Genomic DNA, 25,331 nt, shown 5'->3' on the forward strand with positions numbered 1-25,331 from the left:
GGCAGAACTGACCTACTCCAGGGACAGGTTCTGTTAGTCACATGCATAAACTTATGGGCACATTCCTTTCCCGCAGCCTCAATAATTGATTCAAGGAGAGATGTATTACCCAATCAAAGCTAATTAGATTGAAGGAGATTTGCTAGGGCTCCTTCAACTTCTGTATGAGCCACTAGAAGTGATTCACTCCTTCCCACTGCATGTAAAAAAGGCACTAGGCAGTGAACAGAATAACAAATCTCTATCTTCATGGCATAGATTTTACTGAGGGAAGCAGGCTGTGAACAAGATATATTAGATGGTGTCCAGAACTAAGGAGATAAATAAAAAGGAGGAAGAGGAGTGCTTTTTTAAAAAGCTATTTTAGATAGGAGGAGTGGTTCATGGAAGGTCTCACTGACTTGCTCATTGACTAAAGACGTGAAGGAATGGAGCAATGCTTGGGGAAAGGCACTCCAGGCAGAAGGAACAACATATGCAAAATCCGTGAGACAGGAACATGCCTGGAATGTCTGAGGAAGAGCTTTGAGGTCAGAGTGGCTGGAGCCAAGTGAACAAGTGATATGGGGGTCAGAGGTAACAGGAGGAAAGATCTGCAGAGAGCTTTGTAGACCATAAGGAAGACTTTTACTCTGAGTGAAATGAGGAGCCATTGAGGGTTTTAAGCAGAGGAATGACATGATGTGACTTAAATAATAATAGGATACTCTGGCTGATGTATTGAAAAGGGGAAAAGGCATGTGAAGCTTCATTTTTTGTGACAACTTGACTGAATAAGGGATGCTCAGATAGCTGATGTTTCTGGAAGAGATTAGTATTTGAATTGGTAGACTAAGAAGGTCTGCCCTCATCAATGTGGGCACACTACATTGAGGACCTGGGTAGAACAAAAAGGTAGAGGAAGGATAACTTCTCTTGGGAATGGTGCACCACACCTTTTGGCACATGGAGTTGAATATAGTCAAATTCATAGGATGTCCACAAAGTTTAAAGAAGAACTTTATTGGCAAAAGTACCAGTACCTACTGAAAGGCAGAGGAAGGGCAAATTCTCTTTTGGAGTTAGGACATCCATTTTTCTTTGCCCTTGGACACCAGAGGTGCTGGTTCTTGGGCCTTGAGACTTCAGGACTCACACCAGCAGCCCCCCTCCCTGGTTATCAGGGCTTTTGCCTTGGACTGAGAGCTACACCATTGGCTTCCATGGTTCTCAGGCCTTCAGACTCAGACGGAATCACACCACTGGTTTCTCTGGTTCTCTGCATGCACATAGCATATTGTTGGCCTTCTGAGCTTCCACAAGTGCATGAGCCAATTTCCATAATAAATTCCTAGTCATATATCTATATATATCCTATTGGCTCTGTTTCTCTGGAGACCCTGAGTAATATAAGGTGGAAGCTGGGAGAAGAAGGGATAGTGAATGCTCAGCAGTTATGATAGAAGCCTTTATATATTGAAATATTGGTTTCAATTTCACTCTTAATAGTATTGGAGAGAGAGAGACACAAAAGAAGGTATATCTTGAAAGAAATTGTGAGTGCACCACATCTTTTGGCACATGGACTTGACTACAGTCAAATTCATAGGAAATCCATGAAGTTTAAAAAAGAACTTTATTGGCAAAAGTACCAGTACCAGCTGAAAGAGATTGACACTCTAGAGGATATAAACAGATTATTGGGCTCTAATTTTCTACAGGCAAAAAGCAGGTTGAAGAACCCATTTATCCACCAAAAAGGGCATATTCTCTAATGTCCTTTGCAAGTGACTAAGGAAGATGAGGGTAAAAGAATGATTCCCTAGAGTGTAGAACCAAGAGCTGTGGAAGATAGACTGGAAAATCATTCTTAGGGAGCAGAATCAGTGCCTAATCATGAAACGTAATTCCCTCCAATAGAGAAACCTGACAACCATTGTCCAGCGAGATTTCCTAATTGTTATGGACCAGTGGCTATAATCTGCCTCCATTTTTCTCCTCTGTGAATAAGGGTATTTTTTTTGTGGTTATTATCATCGCTAATCCATCATTTGTTGTATGTTTGGTATGCGAGAAAAAGATACTTGCAGTTTTAATTCATAGGTCTCTATGTCAAGAAGAGCTATATCTGGACCTGATGTAGACCATGAGATCCTGGACTTCAAAGATGTGATGGAACTTTCAGGGGTTTTGGAATAGAAGTGGGTCTAGTTTGCATGTGGGAAAGATATAATCAAGAAAGCAGATTAAATTACTGGTCCCAATTCTTCACTACTCTGTAGTAGTATTATGCATACATGGTGAACAGTGTATTTCCTCATCCTCTTTGGGCTTCATTCGATGACTTTTTTTTTTTTTTTTTTAAATATGGGATGTCAGTGGAAGTGATATTATTAGCAAAAGCTTGAAGTACTCTTGAATGCTGGGTTTTCCTGTTTGTCTTCTGTGACCAGCATGAGAAGAGCTTGTCCTGGATAATATCTTTCAGCATGGGCTCAGAATAGGACATGTGAAGCAGAGGCGCTGTGCTGCAGTTGACCCATGGGCCCACAGCCTGAAGCAGACCTTCCTCTTGTCAGCCCACAAACCCAAAGCGAGCCTCGAGGTTGTAGTCCAGCCTAGCTCAGCTATATTACCACTGACCTACAGACCCAGGAGAAAAGATAATTGTCTTAAAGCGCTGACTTTGGAATGGGTTGTGCAGCAGTAGTGAGACAATCACTGACCAGTATAGGTTATCGCAATAATTCACAAGGACATCATATGAACTAGGACCAAGGTGGTAACAATGAAAGTGGTGAGAAGTAGGCAGATTTTGAATTTATTTTCTAGGTACAGCCTACAGGTTTTGCTGATAGATTGTATATGGGGTGTGAAAGAAAGTGAAGCATTAAAGATGAATTCAAGGTTTTTGGCCCAAGGAAATGGAAGACTGGAGCAGCCATTTTTGAATGGAAAAACTTGGGTGTGAGAAAGTTTCAGATTTGGGGACAACATCAGGAGTCGTTTTTGATATGTTACTTTTGAGATGCCTATAGACATCCAGATGGGGATGTCATATAGGCAGTTGAATATCGATATAGAAGTTCTCAGGCAGAGGAGAGAAAGGTCTGGGAGTAATCATTAAGAACAAGGATTTTAAAGCTATAAGACTGCAGGAAATCAAGTGAGTATAGAAATGGGGTCAAAAGACTGAGCATAAGCGCACTTAGTATTCAGTGGTTGGGGAGTTGAAGAGTTACCAGGAAAGGGAATTGAGAAGGAACAGCCAGAGAGATAAGAGGAAAACCAGGTAAGTTCTAAGAAAGTGTCATTCATATGTGTTGTTGTCATAATATCACATCCATTGCTCAAATTTTCCTTTTTCTCCTTCACTACAAATATCACCACCACTAGATGTATGCGTGTGTGCGTGTGTATGTGTATGGAACGCAGAGTGTTAGTTACTTTATGTGTATAACAAGAGAATTACTGAAAAAGCTAACTCATTTCTTTTTTTCTTCCTGCTATATATTCACTATGGAAAAAAAAATCTCTTTTTCTCTCTGGTCTCCTCTCCCGGTCAGGGAATCTAAATCTTTGCATAAATTCTGGGTCCCCCTTGATAATCCTCTAAGCAGGATGGCTTTGTTCAGGAGGGGAAGGTGTTGGAAGCTGGTGCTTTCAGTGGAATGGGAGGGATGAGCAGCTGGAATCCTGGAGGATTGATTTCTTTTCCTCTCTAAGCCAAGAGGAGAGGGGTTAAGGAGGATGTTAGAGACTTGTATTTAGCTATCATGAAATTCTTTATAGTGGTAGCAAGACTTTAGAAGGAGAAAGGCCACCTGTATGAGTGCACATTAGAGAATGAATGCCATAACCTTAAAAGGGTTGGTGTGAATCAACTGTGTTTGAGTGGAGATCTCTTGGGTGAACCTCTGTTGCAGTGCCTGATAAAGGCTCAGTGCCAGGAATGGGCAGTGAGGCACCTGAAATAAAACTGCTTTGGAGAAAGAGTACATCTAAGCCTATGACAAGGATCAAAGTGTTTGTAGAAGAGTATTATTTATGACATAACATATACCTAGTTTTAGAAACTCCTCAGGACTGGGCCATCCCGCCTTGTTTTTGAGCTTTGGGAACAATGGTTGTGGAACTATGAATGAAGAGAGATGTAATCCTGGAACTAAATCACGGACCATCCACTATGGTGCAGGCAGGAATTGGAACCAGCCAGAGAATCACCTCAGTCTGCTGGACTATGTTACAACATTACGGTAGAAGGCAACAACATTAACTAAATGGTAAGACTGCAGTTTCTACCTTTCGTATTGGGAAGAGAACTGCACCTTTTGGTCTAAGACATGAACCCTCAGTTTCTTAGACAATCAAGGGTGGAGGGGCCTCAAAAGGGAGAGACTGAACTTTCTAAAAATAAGGCACTGGGGATTTGAATGGTTCAGTGAACCATTCAAATAAGATATAAGGCCTCTGAGTTTGTAAAATAGGCATTACCATTTGTATACTTTTCTAATATACCATTGTATATTAAAAAAACTTGGGAAGTTTTAACTGAAGAAGACAGCATGATATGATAGCTTTTGCGTTTTCCAATGTGATGTTCTGGAGAGCAAAACAATAAAAAATTGTAAGTTGTGTAAGTGTAAGAACAGTATTCACTACTAATTCCCAGCACATAAATAGTGCTCAATACATTTTCAATAAATAATCGAACGCATGTATGATAAATGAAAACAAGTGAGTTAAATTTACAAGGGGGCAGATTTTTTTTTTTTTTTTTTTTTTTTTTGAGACGGAGTCTTCCTCTGTCGCCCAGGCTGGAGTACAGTGGCACAATCTCAGCTCACTGCAACCTCCGCCTCCTGGGTTCAAGTGATTCTTCTGCCTCAGCCTCCTGAGTAGCTGGGATTACAGGCGCATGTCACCATGTCTGGCTAATTTTTGTATTTTTAGTAGAGATGAAGTTTCACCATGTTGGCCAGGCTGAAGGAGGCAGAGTTTTGACCCAGCTTATCTTTCTAAAAATTCTAAATTTAAATGGACTATCCTTAAAAAGCAGTGAAATTTTTTATCACTAGGAGTGAAACAGGAGCTCAAGAACATCTTTGGGGGATGTGATAGCGAGGATTTATTTATTTGGTAATGGTTAGACCACATAGCCTCTGAGATCTCTGTAATCTCAGATACTTTAGTTCTATACTTCTAAATCCAAGCGTCTCTATAGATAGGCTTGAGACAAGTGTAAACAAACTCATGATCTCAGAGAAATCTTCAAGTGGCATGTTTCAATGGTATGCTTATTAAACAAATGCTCATGACAGATTTTCACAACAGCAACAAATGTTATTTCACAACATCTAATCTTCCTTATTCAGGAAAAAAAGACAATAACAAGAACATTAATGGAGTTGAATTATTTTTCATGTTTCCTGGAGGTAAAAACAGTGTCCTCACATGTTTTCCTCTTTTTCCTCATTTTCCTCATTTTGAAGACTATCTGTTTTCATTTTCTTTACCTCCTCTCTGGCTATGTGTCCCCGGAAGGCAGCTTGGATTTTGACAGCAGCAACCTCTTCTTTTTCTTTATCTTCCTCAGAAGAGTCCTTCATTGAAAGTAGAAAAAGTAACAGACTCTTTAAACATGCCGTAGTTTTGATGCCATAAAAATAAATGCATAAAATTTAATCAATTTAGGGATGCAACTATCTGAGATCTGTTGCTTCCTGAGGGACTTTCATATATTGTCACATTGTATATGCACCGAATGGCAAATGCCAAAATAGCAGGCATTTTGTTTTGTCACTCTTTAATATGTCTCAGCAACAAAAGATCATTGCCAACTTTCCTTCCCCCAGAATAGTGCCTATTTCAGTTTCCTTAAATAGGTATTATTTTGGGGGGTTGGGGAGGGACAATAAAGAATCCTTGAGGCATGGTAAAAATGTTAAGAATAATAATAAATGTTATATCTAAAAATAATCATAATTACATACAATAAATTAGAATAACTTCTCAATTTCTAAATGATTAGCTAATCAAAGTCATACATTTAAAGTGAAGTGCCAAAGAGAAATCCATTTAGTCCAGTAAAGTCAGTTTTAACATGGTTTGTTGAACTTTGGCACATACCATCTTTTTTAAAAAAAAAAGGGTATAAATTTTTAGGTATAAATTTACAGATAGTAAAATGTATGAATCATTAGTGTACAACTGAATAAATATATAGCTTTTAATATATCTTTAAATATTATAGAAATGATATGTATACACTTTAAAAACTCAAATGTCATCGGCAGTGAAAGCTTTCTCCCCCTATTCAAATCCTGCTCCTGGGAGATACCCATTATTATGAGTTGAGTATCTATATCCTTCCAAAATTTCTGCATATGCAAATATATTCATGTGGTATATATATGCCTTTTTATTTTAAAAATGAGATCATGCTAATCACAGAGTTCTGCAGCTACTTTTTCCATGTAACAATATATCTTGGTTCTCTTTTTCTGTATTATTAGTCAGTGTATAACTCAGCCCATTCTTTTTTTATGACATCATTGTATTATATTATACTGATGTACTTTTATTTAATATTTACTCAATCTCATATTAATGGGTTTCTCAAGCTCCCAGTCCCCCCATTATAAACAATGAGACAAATCTAGCTCAAACTTTTAAATGCAAACAGAATGGTACTAAATTCTTTGAGATGACATCCTAATACAGGCAAATGGAAACACTCAAGTTGGAAATCAATGAGATCCCTATTCAAACTCATGAAAACCTGTGTAAGAGCATCTATGAAAGATGCAAGGAAATAAAACTCCCTTCTTCCTTGACTTCCTGTTACATCTTAATGTTAGGCTTATTGGGTTGTATTGATATAATTCTGGAATAACCTGTACATCTTATAGGGAAAATTCATGCATTACTAGGTAGGAAGTAGGGTATTCCTTGAGGGGATATCCATTCTGGGTGCCAGATACTGGGCAACTACCTGGGACCTGAGACATAAAAAGGAACTCAGAAGTTTGAACTTCGACATTGTAGAGAGTGAGTTTTTTTTCCTTATGAGGCCTAGTCCACAAGAGTCTGGACTATGAAGAATATAAACAATCATGTACTGATAAGTGTTTTAACAACTGGCTCTCCAGAAAAAAACAAAGCCCAGATTTGCAGTGTTTGCCATGGTCTTAAAATTCTCATTGTGGATGATTCAAGTTATTAAAGTGACATTACTGAACATGAGCCTGGGTAGAAATGTGCACAATTGTCTCTTGAGAGCTGGCTCTAGCACACCACTGAATATAGGTATCTTTGAGGGTGGACTTCTCTATGTCTTGACTGCTTGGATGTAGTACTTCAGGCACAGAGGCATTTTTGTAGAGGGTTATGCATGGAAGATGAATAAGCCACATTGTTGTAAAGCCATTATTTTGGCTGTATGTAATTCCCTGTGACTTTTCTTTTGTTATCTCTGAATGTTTGCTATTGTATAGTGGTGACAGCATCAATTAGTGAAAAATTCCCAAAGTGGAAGATGAATCTGAAACATCACAACTGGGGCTGTGAGTTCTGTCTGCCCTTCCCCATAGGGAGATTTTCCATCCATTAACAATCTTGAAAAATAAGATTTTATTTTTAAGGGATAAATGAGTTTTTGATTATAAGAGGCATGGCTGAAAATGATCTACCAGTTATTTTATCTGGATATTATCTTGATGTTAATCTTTATCTGGAGTTTATCTTGATGTTAATTATCTGGAAGGTAAAATCATAATTTTGACAATAAAGATAACAGACATTCATTGGAGTTCAATTTTAAATTGGGTAATATCATTCTTTGTACATGAAAATATCATTCTTCAATAGTACATGAAAAATATTACATACTAAGATGGTGACTGGTGTTTCTTCCTCCTTCCCAGATATCTGAGACTTTTCTTGTTTAGGATCACATTTCTCAGGTGGTTCTTGCTTCTGGACAGATAGGAGAGAACCAAATTAGCAATGTTTCCAAAATAGCAAAGTCTTATATAAAACTGTTTAGAAGTAATTAAATATTACTTTAAATTACTGAGAAATCGAGGGAATTAAATACTACATATTTATCTTTAATAAGGAAAATACATTAAAACAAGAATAAATAATTAAAGCTCTTAAGGGAATATGTGTAAACAAATATTAAAGACCAAATAATTGGCAAAACATTTGATCTGTTGCTTTTGGAATGTGTGTACCACTGTTTTATGATAAAAGTAAACCACTGTTCTATATTAAAAGTTGATAAGATGCTATAATGAATCCTGAACAAAGTATAAAAGAGAGATTCCAATAGTTTCTAAAATAGGAATAAAATAAATGGCATTGTGTTCTATAGTGTGACGTCAAGTTGACTTTTGAGTGAGGTTTATGAATTAAAACTAGCAAAAGAAGGAAGTTTTGCTGTGGAGTTTTGCTTTATGATTTAAATATAAAAGGAGAAACCACCTCTGCCTATTTTGACATGGTTATTTAAGTCTTCCTCCCCAAACTAAAGGCATTGCTAATTCACGATTGAAAGAGCTTATTTAACCCATGAAACTGAAATTTAAGAATATGTACTCTAATCAAATAAAACCTTTAGAATTAAAAAAAAGAAATACCCCAGAATTGCTATGTGATACAAGGATTTAAAATTTTCAGCAGTATTACTTTATTTCAATAAAACATGAATACAAATAAAACATGAACACAGAGAATCTAGTAAAATAGAAATAAGCAGAACACACCCATATCTGCAGGCACAAATGGATGGAACTTCACTTTCAAACTCATGTAATAAGTGACAGCTACTTCTTCAGGAAATCCCTCAAATCTACTGGAGAACACCGCCAAAACCTGAACTTTGTTAATTCTTTTCAATTCTAATATCCGCTGATGCTTTGTGGCTAACAGTATTAACTCAGTTGTCTACAGCAGTGTTCTCAAATTTTAATGTACCTACGAATTATTCCGGTGATCTTTTAAAAATGTAACTTCTGATTTGTAGACCTTGGGAAGACAATACTTTGAATTTCTTCTTTTTTTAATATTTGTACAAATTTATAGAGTACACGTACAAATTTGTTATAGGCATGGATTGGTGATCAAGTCAGGGTTTTTAGGATGTCCATTACCCAAATAATGTACATTTTACCCATTAACCAATTTCTCATTATTCTCCCCCCTCCCACCTCTCCTCACTTTTTTGAGTCTCCATTATCTATCATTTCATTCTCTATGTCCATTTGAACACATTTTTTTTTAGCACCCACTTATGAGTGTAAACATCTACTACATGTCTTTCTGTGCCTGGCTTGTTTTACTTAAGATAATGGCATCCTGTTTTATCCATGTTGCTGAAAAAGACATAACTTCTTTCTTTATTATGGCTGAATTATATTTCATTGTGTATATATCCCGTATTTTCTTTATTCATTCATCCATTGGACTGATATGTAGGTTGATTCCATAATTTTGCTGTTGTGAATGGTGCTGCAAACAACATAAAAATGAAGGTATCTTTTGATGTATTAATTTATTTTCCTTTGGGTAGATACCTAATAGTGAGATTGTTGGACTGAATAGTAGTTTTATTTTTAGTTATTTGTGAAATCTCCATACTGTTTTCCTTAAAGGCTGTACTAATTTACGTTCTTGCCAACAGTGTATAAGAGTTCTCCTTTCTCTATATCCTTGCCAATATGTTATTTTTTTTTTGTCTTTTTCATAATAGCCATTCTGAGTGGGGTAAGATGATACCTACTGTAGTTTTGATTTGAACTTCTCTGATGATTAGTGATATTGAGCATTTAAAAATATACCTGTTGGACTTGTATGTCTTCTAAAATATCTCTATTCGTGTCCTTTTCCAAGTTCTTTTTACTTTTTCCTTTCCTTTTCTTTTCTTTCTTTCTCTCTCTTTTTTTTTTTGAGACAGGGTCTCACTCTGTTGCCCAGGCTGAAGTGCAATGGCATGATTATGGCTCACTACAGCCTTGGCTTGTGGGCTCAAGTGTTCCTTTCACCTTAGCCTCCCTAGTAACTGGGGACTACAGGTGCACACCACCACGTCTGGCTAATTTTTTGTAGAGATGGGTTTTACCACGTTGCCCATGCTAATGTCAAACTCCTGGGCTCAAATAATCTTCCTGCCTTGCCTCTCAAAGTGCTGGGATTACACGCATAAGCCACCATGCCCAGCCCTTTGCCCATTTTTAATGGGATTATTTATTTGTTGTTGTTGTTGAACTGTTTGACTCCCTTGTGTATTTTGGATATTAGTCCTCTGGTGGATGAATAGTTTGCAAATATTTTCTCCCATTCAACAGCTTGTCTTTTCACTCTGTTGATTATTTCTTTCACTGTGCAGGAGCTTTTTAGCTTAATTAAGTCCCATTTGTCTATTTTTGGTTTTGTTGCCTGTGCTTTTGTTGTCTTAGTCATATGTTCTTTGCCTAGACCAATATCCAGAAAAGTTTCCCCTAGGTTTTCTTCTAGCATTTTTATACTCTAGGTCTTATGTTTAGATTTTTAATTGATGATGAGTTGATTTTTGTATATGATGGGAGATAGGGATCCAGTTTCAGTTTTCTATATATGGGTTTCCAATTTTGCCAGCACTAATTATTGAAGAGGATGTCCTTTCCACAATGTATGTTCTTACCAGCTTTGCTAAAGATCTGTTGGTTATATGTATATGGGTTTATTTCTGATTCTTCTCTATTCCATTGATTTATGTGTCTGTTGTTATACCAGTTCTATGCTGTTTTGGTTACTATAGCCTTGTATTCATTTGGTGCAAAAGTAATTGCAGTATTTTTCTACTGAAATAGCAAAAACCGCAATTACTTTTGCACCAACCTATAATATCATTTGAATATCATTTAATAATGTGATATCTCCAGCTTTGTTTTTCCTGCTCAGGATTGCTTTGGCTATTTGGACTCTTTTTTGGTTCCATATGAATTTTAGGATTGTTTTTCACAATTCTGTGAAAAGTGAGCTGGTATTCTGATAGGGATAGCATTGACTCTGTAGATTGTTTTGAGAAAAAGTATTGTCATTTTAAAGATATTAATTCTTCTGATCCATGAGCCTGGGATGTTTTTCCATTTGTTTGTATCATCTTCAATTGCTTTCATCAGTGTTTTATCGTTTTTCTTGTACAGATTTTTCACCACTTTGGTTGCATTTACTCCTTGTTTTTTAAAGCTATTATAAATGGGATTGCCTTCTTGATTCTTTTCTCAGTCACCTTGTTATTAGTGTATATAAATGCTACTGATTTTTGTGCATTGATTTTGTATCCTGCAACTTTAATGAATTCATTTAAAAAATCTAAGAGTTTTCTAGTGGAGTCTTTAGATTTTTCTAGATATGATTATATTGGGGGTCAGGCATGGTGGTTCATGCCTGAAATCCCAGCACTTTAGGAGGCCAAGGCAGGATGATCACTTGAGGCCAGGAGCTGGAGACCTGTTTGGACAACATGGCAAAACTCCATCTTTACAAAAGACAAAAACATTATTCAGTGTGGTGGCACGTTTGTAGTCCTAGCAGCTTGGGAGCCTAAGATGGGAAGATCCCTTGATTCCAAGAGGCCAAGGCTACAATGAACTATAATCACACCATGGCACTCCAGCCCGGATGACAGAGTGAGACCTCATTTCTGAATATATATTCATCTATCTATATATACAGCAAACAGAGATAAGTGACTTACTCTTTTCCAATATGGATGTTTTTTATTTCTTTCCCTTGCCTCATTGCTCTGGCTAGGTCTTCCAGTAGTATGTTGAATAGGAGTGGTGAAAAACCTTGTCTTGTTCCTGTTCTTTGGGGAACTGCTTTCAATTTTTTCTATTAGGTATAGTATTAGCTGTGGAATTTTTGTATATGGCATTTATTGTTCTGAAGTATGTTCCTTCTATGCCTAGTTTGTTGAGGATTTTTATAATGAAGTGATGTTGAATTTTATCAAATGCTTTTTCTGCATATGATTTTTGTCTTTCATTTTGTTGATGTATCACATTTATTGATTTACAGATGTTGAATCATCCTTGTATCCATGGTTTAAAACTGATTTTATCATGGTGTGTTACCTTTTTGATGTGCTGTTGGATTTTGTTTGCTAGTATTCTGTTACAGATTTTTGCATCTATTCATCAGGAATATTGGTCTGCAGTTTTCTGTTTTTGTTGGGTTCTCGTCTGGTTTTGGTATCAGGGTGATACTGGCCTCATAGAATGAGTTTAGGGAGAATCCATTCTTCTCAATTTTTTGGAATAGTTTCAGGATTAGTTCTTCTTTGTATGCAGAGCTGGGTAGAATTTGGCTGTGAATCCATTAAGCCTGGCCTTTTATTTTGGTGGTGATGATGGGGGCAGATTTTTATTACTGTATCCATCTTACTACTTGTTATTGGTCTGTTCAAGTTTTCTATTTCTTCCTGATTCAATCTTGGTAGGTTGTATGTTTCCAGGAATTTATCTATTTCCTCTATGTCTTCTAGTTTGTGAGTGTATAATTGTTCATCATAGTCTCTGATGACTGTTTATGTTTCTGTACCATCAGTTGTAATGTCTTCTTTTTCATTTCTAATTTTGTTTATTTGGGTCTTCTCTCTTCTTGGTTAGTCTAGCTAGCCATTTATCAATTTTATTTATCTTTTCAAAGAACCAATTTTTTTGGTTTGTTAATCTTTTTGTATTGTCATTTTAGTCTTCATTTAGTTTTGTTCTGATCTTTGTTCCCTCTTTTTTTCTGCCACTGTTTGGTTTGTTCTTGCTTTTCAAGTTGCTTGAGGTTCATCTTTCAACTGGTAATTTGTAGCCTTTCTACATTTTTGATGTAGGCATTTATTGCTATCAACTTCTCTCTTAGCACTACTTTTTCTGTATACCATAGGTATGTTGTTTCCAGTTTTAATTTGTTTCAAACTTTTAAAAAACTTTCTTCAAACTTTAAATTTGTTTCAAACTTTTCAAAAATTTCTGTCTTGATCCAGTAGACCTTCAGAAGTATGTTGTTTAATTTCCATGTATTTGTACTATTTCCAAAATTCCTCTCAGTATTGATTTTTAGTTTTATTCCACTGTGGTCTGACAAGATACTTTATACTGACTTTAAAAAATTTGTTGAGACTTATTTTGTGCACTAACATTATTTGGTCTATTTTTGAGAATGTTCCATGTGCTGATGAAAATAATATATATTCTGCAGTTGCTGAATAGAATGTTCTGTAAATGTTGTTAGGTCCATTTGTTTAAAGTCAAATTTAAGTTCAATGTTATGGCATTACTTCATTCTCAAACTGCTATGAAAAAATACCTGAGACTGGGTAATTTATAAAGAAAAGAGATTTAAATGACTCACAGCTCTGCATGGCTTGGGAGGCCTCAGGAAACTTACAATCATGGTGGAAAGCACCTCTTCACAGGATGGCAGGAGAGAGAATGAGAGCAGGGCAAAGGGGGAAAAGCTCCTTATAAAACCATCACACCCATGATTCAATTACCTCCACAAGGTCCCTCCCATTATATGTGGGAATTAGGAGAACAACAATTCAAGATGAGATTTGGGTGAGGACACAGCCAAAGCATATCATTTGGCCCCAGGCCCTCCAAAATCTCATGCTCTCACATTTCAAACACAATCATGCCTTTCCAACAGTCCCCCAAAGTCTTAACTCATTCCAGCATTAACCCAAAAGTCCAAGTTCAAAGTCTTATCTGAGACAAGGCAAGTTCCTTCTGCTTATAAGCCTGTAAAATCAAAAGCAAGCTAGTTACTTTCTGGATACAATGTGGGTACAGGCATTGGGTAAATACACCTGGTCCAAATGAGAGAAATTGGCCAAAACAAAGGTGGTACAGACCCTATGCAAGTCTGAAATCCAACAGAGCAGTCATTAAACCTTAAAGTTTCAAAATGATCTCCTTAGACTCCATGTCTCATATCCATGGTATGCTGATGTAAGGGGTGGGCTCCCATGACCTTGTCAGCTCCACCCCTGTGACTTTGCAGGGTATAGCTCCCCTCCTGGCTGCTTTCATAGGCTGGCATTGAGTGTCTGCAGCTTTTCCATGTGCACAGTGCAAGCTGTTGGCGGATCCACCATTCTGAGGTCTGGAGGATAGTCACCCTCTTCTCATAGCTCCACCAGGCAGTGCCCCAGTGGGGACTCTGTGTGGCTGCTGCGACCTCACATTTCCCTTCTACACTGCTCTAGCATAGGTTCTCCATGGGGGCTCTGCACCTGCAGCAAAATTCTGCCTGGATACACAGGTGTTTCCATTCTCCTCTGAATTCTAGGTGCAGATTCCCAAACCTCAATTCTTGGCTTCTGTGTACCCACAGGCTCAACACCACATGTAAGCTACCAAGGTTTGGGGTTTGCACCATCTGAAGCAATGGCCTGAACTGTACATTGGCCCTGTTTAACCACGGCTGGAGCTGAAGCAGCTGGGACACAGGATACCATGTCCCAAGGCTGCAGAGAGCAAGACAGCCCTGGGTCTGGTCCAGAAAACCATTTTTTCTCTCTTAGGCCTCCAGGCTTGTGATGGGAGGTTGCTGTGAAGGTCTCTCACATACCCTGGGGACATTTTCCCCATTGTCTTGGTGATTAATATTTGGCTCCTCATTACTTATGCAAATTTCTGCAGCCAGCTTGAATTTCTCCCCAGAAAATGGGGTTTTCTTTTCTATTGTGTCATCAGGCTGCAAAATTTCTGAACTTTTATATTCTGCTTCCTCTTGAATGCTTTGCTGCTTAGAAATTTCTTCCACCAGATACCATAAATTATCTCTCTCAAGTTCAAAGTTCCACAGATCTTTAGGGAAGGGGCAACATGCTGCCAGTCTCTTTGCATAGTAAGAGTGACCTTTACTCCAGTTCTCAACAAGTTCCTTATCTCCATCTTAGACCACCTCAGCCTGGACTTCATTGTCCATATCACTATCAGTATTTTGGTCAAACCCATTCAACAAGTCTCTAGGAAGTTCCAAACTTTCCAACATCTTCTTGCCTTCTGAATCCTCCAAATGGTTCCAACCCCTGCCTGTTACACAGTTCCAAAGTTGCTTCCACATTTTTGGGTATCTTTACAGTAGTGCCTCACTCTCTGCAGTACCAATTCTCTGTATTAGCTAGGCCACATTGGCTCATACCTGTAATCTCAGTAATTTGGGAAGCAGAGGTGGATGGATCACTTGAGGCCAGGAGTTTGAGACCAGCCTGGCCAACATGGTGAAAATATAAAATACAAAAATTAGCTGAGTGTGGTGGTATGTACCTATAATTCCAGCTACTTGGGAGGCTGAGGCAGGAGAATCGCTTGAACCTGGGAGGTGGAGGGTGCAGTGAGGTGAGATTATGCCACTGCACTCCAGCCTGGGTGAGAGAATGAGACTCTGCCTCAAAAAAAAAATTACTGTATTAGTCTGCTCGTACACTGTTATGAAGAAATACTGAGACTGGGTAATTTATTAAGAAAATAGGTTTAATTGATTCACACACACTTCTGCATGGCTATGGAAGCCTCAGAAAACTTACAATCATGGTGGTGGGCATCTCTTTACAAAGTGGTAGGAGAGAGAATGAGAGTTGAGCAAAGGAGGAAACGCCCCTTATAAAACCATCACCCCTACAATTCAATTATCTCCCACTGCATCCCTCCCACAACATGTGGGGATTGTGAGAACTACAATTCAAGATGAGATTTGGGTAGGGACACAGCCAAACTATATTAGTTACTTTGCTGATTTTCCGTCTAGATAATCTGTCTAATGTTATGAGTGGGGTGTTGAAGTCCCCCACTATTATTGTATTTCAGTCTACCTCTGTCTTTACACATAGTCATTTTTTAAAATGAACTGGTTGCTCCAGTGCTGAGTGTGTATATATTTACAATTGTTACATCCTCTTGCTGAACTGATCCCTTTTTCATTATAAAGTGAACTTGTTTGTTGTTTTTTACTGTTTTTGACTTAAACTGTTTTTACCGAATATCACTATAGCTACTTCTGCTTACTTTTGGTTTCTGTTGGTCTGGAATATGTTTTTCCACCTCTTTACTTGCAGTCTATATGTTTTTACAGGTAAGGTAAGTTTCTTATTAGAAGCATATAGTTGGATCATGTTTTTTTTTTTTTTTAAAGAAATTCATTCAGCTCATCTATAGCTTTTATGTTGAACATTTCATCTATATATGTTTAAAGTTATTATTGATATGTGAAGTTTTGTTGCTTTTGTCATATTGTTAATTGTTTTCTTGTTATTTTATATATTATTTGTTTCTTCTTCTCTTACTGTTTGTCATTGTGGATTGGTGGAATTCTGTTGTGGTGCCATTTGGTTCATTTCTCTTCCTCCTTTGTGTGACTGCTTTAACATTGAGTTTTATACTTTCATGTGTTTTCATGATGCTAAATGCCATCTTTTGGCTTCCAAGTTGAAGATTTATTTGAACATTTCTTGCAGGACAAGGCTAGTTTGCTTGTTTGGGAAATACTTTATTTTTCCTTCATTTCTGAAGGTTAATTTTGCTGGATATAGAATTCTTGGCTGATAGTTGTTTTCTTCCAGCACTTTGAATCATCATTCCATTCTTCCTGGCCTGTCAGGTTTCTGCTGAGAAATACAGTTACCAGTCGGATGGGTTTTCCCTCTAAGTTGATGTTTTTCTCTTGTTGTTTTTAGAATTCACTCTTTGACTTTAGATAGTGCTGTGGTGAAACCTGTGTATGTGTGTGTGTGTGTGTGTGTGTGTGTGTGTGTGTATGTGTGTTGTATTTGTTTGGGGAATCACTGTGCCTTTTATATCTGGATGCTTAAATCTCTTGCTAGACTTGCAAAGTTTTCATCTATTATTACATTAAATAAGTTTTCTAAACCTTCTGATCTTTATGTCCTTGGGGATACCAATAATTCAAATATTCAGTTGCTTTATGTTATCCCAAATGTCTTACAGGCTTTTTTTATTCTCTTTTACTTTTGTCTAACTGGATCGTTTCAGACCTGTATTCAAGTTCTAAATTTTTTTTGTTCTACTTAGTCTAGTCTATTGTTAAAGCTTTTGAATATATTTTGCATTTCCTTCAATAAATTCTTCAATTCCAGAATTTATGTTAGAGTTTTTTTAAAATAAAAATCTATCTCCGTGAATAATTTTTCATTTATATCCTCAATTGTTTCCCTGAGTTCTTTGTATTGGTTTTCAGATTTCTCTTGCACCTCACTGACCATATTTAAAAACCAATATTTTTAATTCCTCACCTGAGACCTCAAGAATTTCATTTTGGTTATGATCTATTGCTGAAGAATTGTGTTCATTCTGGGGTGTCATATTTCCTTGTTTTTCATGTTTCCTGTGAGACTCTGAATTTCTATCAAGTTTCCAGTTGACGCCAATAATGCTGATACCACACAGCCTTTTTCAACCAGGATTCATTATCTAAGTCATAGAACACAGAGAATGTTTTCAGTGCCTCTTTTCTCAATTTTCCCAAGGATGGTACACAACCAGAACCATTCTAGATACAAAGCAGGGCACTGATTCCTTATATGCAATTAGTGCCTTTGGTTTAGGGCTTAATCTTTTTTTGAGGAAACTCGGTTGAGAAAGTTGTCTTTGTAAAGCTGCTAAAGAGAAATATAGGCTCAGACTCTGAAAAAACTAGCTTTATAGAGAAAACTATACCATTACCATCTTTAATTATAATTAGTCTTTTGTAATATATCACTGATAATGAAATGATTGGACTAATAGTGTTTTGGTCTACGAAATAGACTATTTAACAGACTACTCATAATATAGACTATGAAATAGACTATTCACCTATTAATTCAGTAATTATTTGTTGAGTACCTGCTATGGTTAAGCACTGTGATGCTGAAAACATTTGAAGAATAAATAATGAAATAATTATTCATAACTTGCAAGCACTTTCTTCCTGTTGATCATTGTTAAACTTAAGTGAAATATCTGTACATGACTCAGATACTTTAGAAAAAAATTTTCATAAAAAAATCCCAGACCAATTAAAAAGATTTAATAAGTTATTTGTGATGCCTCCTCACATAATTCTCACAATTCTGGGGATAGCCTAATAATTGCTAGCCATTGAGAGAGAGAAGAAATAGCCAAATCCAATAGCTTCAAAGGACCATACCTCAAATGCATGATTATTATAGAAGCGGTCGTCTACCTTACTCCCCCATTCTGCTGGATCAAAGTTGGTTTCTAAATAATAAAAATATAATAACTTCAGATTTATTTGAATGCATTAAGGTAAATATAGAATAGTAACACAAATATAAGTTTCTTGTTTCAAATTACAGGTTCTTTACTGACAGTCCAAAATCTTGTTGACATAGTACATAGCCTAGCACTGCAGACATTAGCAGTGATCATTAGATATACAATTACCAATTGAACATTGGATGACCCTTTGGGGATACTTAGAACAGCACCAAAAACATAATTTCTGCCTTGATAGAATTTATAATAAAATCGGAGAAAGAACAAATGCCAGTACTTAAATATAAATGTTGACACTTAGAACATGCATTAGTAAACACAGAAAAATGTATAAAACTAAATGCTAAGTTGTCAGAAAGTTTGGAAAAGTGAAGGATGAAAGAAACTTTTAAAAATAATATGTAGACAGTTGACATAGACAAAGACAGGTATTTATTTTTAAACAATTTTTTCTTTAACTTTATAGTATGAAAAATTTCAAACTTAGAAAGTAAATAGGATAATAAACTCCCATGTGCATACTGTCTAGATTCAATTATCAACCCGTGATTTACTTTGTTTTATCTGTAACCCTTTCTTCTGATTATTTCTAAACCAACCCCTTGCATCCTGTTATTTTATCTACAATTACTTATTTCAGAATGTATCTCAATATATACTTTAAAAATATAACCACAACACCATTATCATACTTCAAAATACTAATAATATCAATAATTCCTCAATATTATCAATTATTCAGTCAACTATCCAAATTTCTTCCATTGTCTTATTTATCTGTTGGTTCAAATCAGGATCCCCAAAATGGGGATGCACAGCCCTTTGTTATGTCTTTTAAATTTCTTTTAAAGATCCCTCAGTCCGATTCTTTCCTTGCAATTTATTTGTTGATGAAATTAGGTGATTTTCCCTTTGGAGTTTTTCATAGTTCAGATGTTTCTGACTATCCTCATGGTGGCTTTTAACAAATTCTTCTGCCTTTCAATTTCCTGCAGACTGGTATTAGATGTTTAGGTTTGATCTGATGTGGGTTTGATGGTTTGATTTTTTCAGCAAGTATACTTGATTGGTAGTGCTGTGTAATTCTGTCATAAAATTTATAATATGTGGTTACTCTTTTATAATTTTTATTGGCCCCCTGATGATCCTTGCTTAGATCATTTTTTTTAGGGGTTGTGAAATGGTAATGCTCTAATTTGATCAATACTTATTTATTTTCTGGAGTACTCATTAAGGATAACTTTTCCTCATCAACTGTTCGGTTACTCTGAAGAACAGTTCTTACAGGAAAGAAAGGTTAAAGGTTTGGTTCTTTCCTTTTATTTACCAGTTTTCAGAATAATCAGTTGAATTCCTAGAATCCTTTAAAGATGACCAATGAATGTTTTTTTTAACAACCACAAATTCACAAATGTTTAAGAAAATGGATGCATTTCAATCCAATGCACGCATTATTCTTATTATTGATGCTCTAATTGTCAAACATTTGTCCAGTGGTAGCTTATTCAGGTGTTCAAATGTTCCTGAGTCCCTTGGAAACACCTCTAGTAATCTTTGATAGCATCTGTCTTTTCTGGTATGGCAAGATGTTCAGCCTAATCTTGTATATTTCCTGCCAAGTTCATGAAATTAGCTTGTTCTCCAGGAAGGCTTCATTCCTGGGAATGGTATTTAGAGATGACAACCTAGAAGCTAGGTGCTCACTGGTACTGGGTTGGTCATTGTTTTGAGGCCTTTAAGTACAAAGCCAGAAAATACTTCTTTCATTTTTCAACGAGAGAAAACATGAGATCACACTGATATTTTTCAACTCAAATTTAGGATTACAGGATTTTATTAACCTCTTTCATTTTCTTACTTGAGTGTCACTTTTCCTATACTAAAAATCTTATTCCTAATAATACTAGCTTAGTTGCTTACTTACTTTGTTCTACAATATATAATTTCATTTTGTTTTTAGGATATAGGCACTAGGCATGCACAAATTATTACATTTTAATATCACTTGAAATAATTCCTTTCGGTGTGTGTATGTCACTCAGTCAATACTAGTTAGGCTCATGTTTCACTTTGCTTTTACAGTTTAGAAATTGCTTAACAATTTTTAAATTTAAAATTATAACTATGCTAAATTTTATGACTCCAAATTAAAGATAGTTTATATCATGTTCCCTCTACTGTGTTCACTTTCTCCTAAAGGTAAATGGTAAGTTTTTAAAGATTTACTCTTCCATTTAAAAATATAATTGAAGCCGGGTGTGGTGGCTCACTCCTGTAATCCCAGCACTTTAGGAGGCCAAGGCTGGCGGATTTTTTGAGTTCAGATGTTTGAGACCAGCCTGGGCAACATGGTGAAACCCTATCTCTACAAACAAAACAAAGCAAAACAAAAATTAGCCCAGTGTGGTTGTGTATGCCTATAGTTGCAGCTACTTGGGAGGCTGAGGTGGGAGGACTGCTTGAGCCTGGGAGGTTGCAGTGGAGCCACAATTGTACCACTGCACTCCAGGAGTTTGAGAACAGTCTGGATAATATAGTGAGATTCCCGTCTCTGTTAAAAAAAAAATAGTAGCACATTAAGCACACTTTTTCTCATCTTGCTGTTTTCACTGAATATGTCCTGAAAGTTACTCCATAGTATCACCTATAGTATCATCAAGTGACCTTTCTCATTTTTGAAAACAGTAATATATATTATTCAGTTGTGTAGATGTACTATATTCACTCAACCTCCTATTATGGATATTTGGATTGTTTCTACAAAGAATAATGCACTGAAAAATGTAGAAGTGGAACTTCTGGGTCAAAGATTAAATACATATATAATTTTGGTAGGTATTGCTAAGTTTCCCTCCTTGAAATTATGGCATTTTGCTTATCCACCAGCAATGTATATAAATGCTTATTATCCCACAGCACTGCCTACAGAGTATGTTGAGTTTTTGCCAATATAATGGAGGGATTGTTATTGCTAGGTCAGTGCAGTTTTGATTTGGATTTCTATTATTATTAATTATGAATTAGTTTGAATATATTTTTGTAAGTGCCATTCGCATTCATTTTTGTGTGAACTGTTTGCTCATATCTCTTGACAATGTTTTCTATTGGGTTCTATAAGCCTATAACACACTTTTTTTTTTTTTTCAAACTATTTATTAGGGCTATTAACCCACTGGGATATAAATTACAAATATTTTTTCTGTTTGTCTTTTGTAGTTTTGTTTTCCTCACAGTGCTTTTTCTCATGTAAAAGTTTGCTTTTATGTTGTCAAATTATAACAATCTTTTCCCTAATTGCTTCCGAATTTTTGAAGCAACTAAAGCAATTTAGCTAGCAAAACTTTTTCTTCTCTTATAGAGAGATTCATCCATATTTATCTGTACAGTTTCTTTTAAAAAATATTTATATACGCGACTAATTTGGAATTTGTCCTTGTGTATAATATAAGAAATTGATCCAATTTTATCTTTTTCCTTTTTAATCTCAAAATAATTTAATAAAAGAGTCCATCTTTTTTCTAGTGACCTGAAATACCATTTAAATCATATACTAACATGTTTCCTGTCACAAAAATAAAAATGAAGACTAGTAACCACCTATGATGAAGGCTGGCAAGAGAATTCTTGCACTGTGTGGGAGACTGAGCTAGTGGTCTATAACGATTGTATTTTTTTTTTTTTCCTTTTTGAAGAGACTGAATTCTGAAACTTATATCATCTAGATAATTTGCCCATGGGTGTAATTGGGTGTGGTGCTTACAATTTTTTCAAATGGTTTTACCCATTGTTTATTAGAGAGCTAGTGTCCTGGGACCATTAATCTGAAACATTTGCTTTAATTACTGTGATCTGATAACAATGACGCAAATGTTTTTATGATGGGATGTTTCTCAGTTCTAAAATTAAATAAATGACTAAAGACTTTTTACTGCATGAATTTGCAGTTAATCTTATAATAAAACTAATGTTCATTACAATTCACCTCTTTTTCCAAAGAATTTTATTCTTTTCCCCCTTCCAACTTTCGTTTTACGTTCAAGGGATGCACATGCAGATTTGTTATATGGGTAAACTCTATGTCGAGGGGCTTTGGTGTGGAGACAATTTTTGTCACCAGGGTAATCAGCATAATGATTGATAGGTAGTTTTTCAATCCTCACCCATCACCTACCTCTACCCTCAAATAGGCCCCAGAGTCTATTGCCACATAATTTCTCTTAATAACGTTCCTCTTCTATATATAGTTTATCAAATGTTTTCAGTGGAAAATATTTAAAGTGTCAGATTGTGCAACAAATATTCACACTGACCGGATATGGAAAAGACCAGCAACATTCAGGAAATTGGCAGAGATTCTGAGCTCTGCGAGGGCAGGGCAAAAAAAGCAAGCGGGTGGAACTATGAAGTGTGTATGGGAGTTGCTTTAATTTTACCCTTGTGCTAGGTTTTCTTCCACTATAAAATGATTACAATAGAATGTTTGTTTGCTTGTGCCTATTTCTAGTCACCTTTACCACTCCATTGGAATACTGTAATAAAAAGTAATGATGACAAGAGTTTACATAAAATGGATGTTCTAATCAAGAATGGCTTTCTGAGGGTTGGGGCGGGGGTCATGGGAGTGGGCAAAGGGACTCACTTTGTTGCCCAGGATGGAGTGCAGTGGCTATTCGCAGGTGTAATCATAACTTACTACTCTTCTGAACCCCTGGGCTCAAGTGATCCTCCTGCCTCAGCCCCTGAGTAGCTGCTGCTAAAGGTGTGCACCACCATGCCTGGCTAAGGATAGGTTTTTAGTACAAAACTGGTCAAGCCCTGACAGTCATAAACCTTCATGGTTGGGGATTTAGAAATTTTATTTATGGGAGTGATGGGAATTTGCTTTGGCTTTCAACCAAAGAGTTATTGTTAGTGGGGATCTTGGCATCTGTGCAGGATGGGACTTAGCATAAAGAATAGAAATTACCTTTCCAGGCTGGCAGTCCATCTTTCAAAGCAGTTTTTCTGTGCCTTTATTGCAGAACAGTTTCATATACCCTAGCGAATATCAGTTTATTTAAGGAGTGCAGAATTCTTTTTGCAGCACTTATAATACTTTCAAATGAAAGGAATCAAAATGGAAAGGAAACCACAGACAACCATCTCAGGAATAACAGTCAACTGCCAGGGAGACATGGGAACAGTGTGCTGGAATGTGGTGAGGGTAGACTGCATGATCCTTTGTCCCCCCACTGAATTCTCCAGAGAAATGTATGCTCTTTTGAAGTTACCTTCCGCACTGTATGTCTGTAAGAAATACAATGAAGGTCTGAATAATGACCTGGTAATCTTCCATAATGTGAAACTGATGTAAGAGAACATATCACAGAGGTACATACTGTTTCAAAGAGCAAGAACTGTTATCTGAAACTCCTTGCCTCATAAAGGCTTTCTGCAGAATGGAGATGGTCTTAAGCAAGTTTTACCATAAACAAAGGCTTAGTCTCCTATTTTAAAAAGTGACTACTTTTAGAAAGCTTACTCTCTCTTTTCTCTAGAAGGCTCTCAAAATATGCTGCTGCAAAAGCTGGTATATTGTCCGGTTGTTCTCTCAGAATCTCGCGTGTCAGCCCTTCAAGAAGATTCCCAAATCCTTGTGGAATTCGATAGTGGGTGTTGGAGAATGGAATCGACATCTTCTTGGTAAGAACTGCCTGTGGAACCTAAAGATTCATTAAAGAGTACTGTCTTTAAATTTGTCTGATTTTACTTATATAACCACAACTATGCCAACGAATTATTTCTGAGACCCACATTTTTTGGACTTGAATTCCTTTTTTCCCCAACACAAACCAAGTCCATTCATTTCTTCCAAAGAGTTTTGAATTCTGCATTATGAATTAGAATAATACAAATACAGACCCATTCACTAGGGCAAATCTTTTTTTAAACACTACAAAAAAATCACAATTTCAATATGACTTTTTCTCTCTTTACCTTTGGTATTCTCAAAAGGTAAGGGTAAATTTTTACTATCACACAGGAATTTAGAGAGAATGATTGTTAAAAAGTTAAATTGAATTCATTATCAATTGCTGAGAATACCCTCTTTGAAGTATATATATATACATATATATAATTAAAGAGTAGAAATTAGTCCTGGTTCTAGAAATCAATTTGTTGAATGAAGAAGTTGCACAATCTTTCCCTTTGCTGCCACTTCTGAAGCATGACCCCATAATGCTTTGAACACCTTTGTACTGTGGAATGGGGTTGTGCGTGCCTAGGTGTGAGGGAGGGATGGGATGGGATGGGGAGGGATGGGATGGGATGGGGGTGTGTCACGATTTTGAAATCCCAGCCTCTAAAGTTTTGGGATTCTTATATTTTCCGGTTTCTTCTTGACCAGACTATCTCTTCCTGTCTTGGAATACAAGGGCTAGATTAAGGGTAGCTGCTAAGCAGAGGGTTGAGCTACTGAGTATGAAAAGAATCCTCAGGGACTCGGCCTGTTAATGTGAGAGTGCGTGTCAGTGAGGAATAGAGACAGAGGCCATGGTAGGGGTCCAGGTTAGGGGAACTAGACGGTTTAATGAGGCTCAGTCTATGGAGGGTTCTCGTTTCATCGTTTTTTTTTTCTTTGAGACGGTGTCTCTGGCCTCGAACTCCTGGACTCCAGCGGTGTTCCCACCTCAGCCTCCCGAGCAACTGGGATTACAAACGCGCGCGACCACGCCAAGCTCCTCTCTTTTGCTTTTTCTGAGAGCAGGAGATGGGGGTATTGAATCATTCTAGGGCGGTGAGGACTGGCGAGACCGTGAACCAGTGTAGTCAGAGGAGGGAGGGCGGAGGGGGCAGACCCGTCTAGTCGAGGGCAAGACGTTGAGGACCCGGGATTTCAGACTCGCACCGAATGGGCTGCCTCTAGGTTGTGTCTGGGATGCTGAGAGAATACGAGAGACAAAGGGAAAAGGGGAAGTTTTGGTGTCGGAGAGCAAGTAGGGAAGCGGCCTCACCTCCTTTCTCTCCCAGCTGGTGCCACTGGTTCCGGTTGTTTTTCTCGTTGCTAGGTAACCGTTTTTTCTTCAA

General features: G+C 36.9%; 1 protein-coding gene across 1 annotated transcript; it reads right to left on the reverse strand.

The window, feature by feature from the left end:
• Positions 1–1,601: 1,601 nt before the first annotated feature.
• On the reverse strand, positions 1,602–25,325 carry SPA17 (sperm autoantigenic protein 17). Its single transcript, XM_017524118.2, has 5 exons — positions 25,259–25,325; positions 23,785–23,965; positions 18,175–18,245; positions 7,870–7,956; positions 1,602–5,582 (listed from the first exon to the last, which is right to left on the reverse strand). Exons 2-5 carry the CDS (start codon positions 23,936–23,938, stop codon positions 5,430–5,432), a joined length of 465 nt encoding a protein of 154 aa, XP_017379607.1. The 5' UTR covers positions 23,939–23,965; positions 25,259–25,325; the 3' UTR covers positions 1,602–5,429.
• Between the last annotated feature and the right edge of the window lie 6 nt (positions 25,326–25,331).

Source organism: Cebus imitator, unplaced genomic scaffold (assembly GCF_001604975.1).
Source record: "Cebus imitator isolate Cc_AM_T3 unplaced genomic scaffold, Cebus_imitator-1.0 Scaffold0, whole genome shotgun sequence".
NCBI classification, from domain to species: Eukaryota; Metazoa; Chordata; class Mammalia; order Primates; family Cebidae; genus Cebus; species Cebus imitator.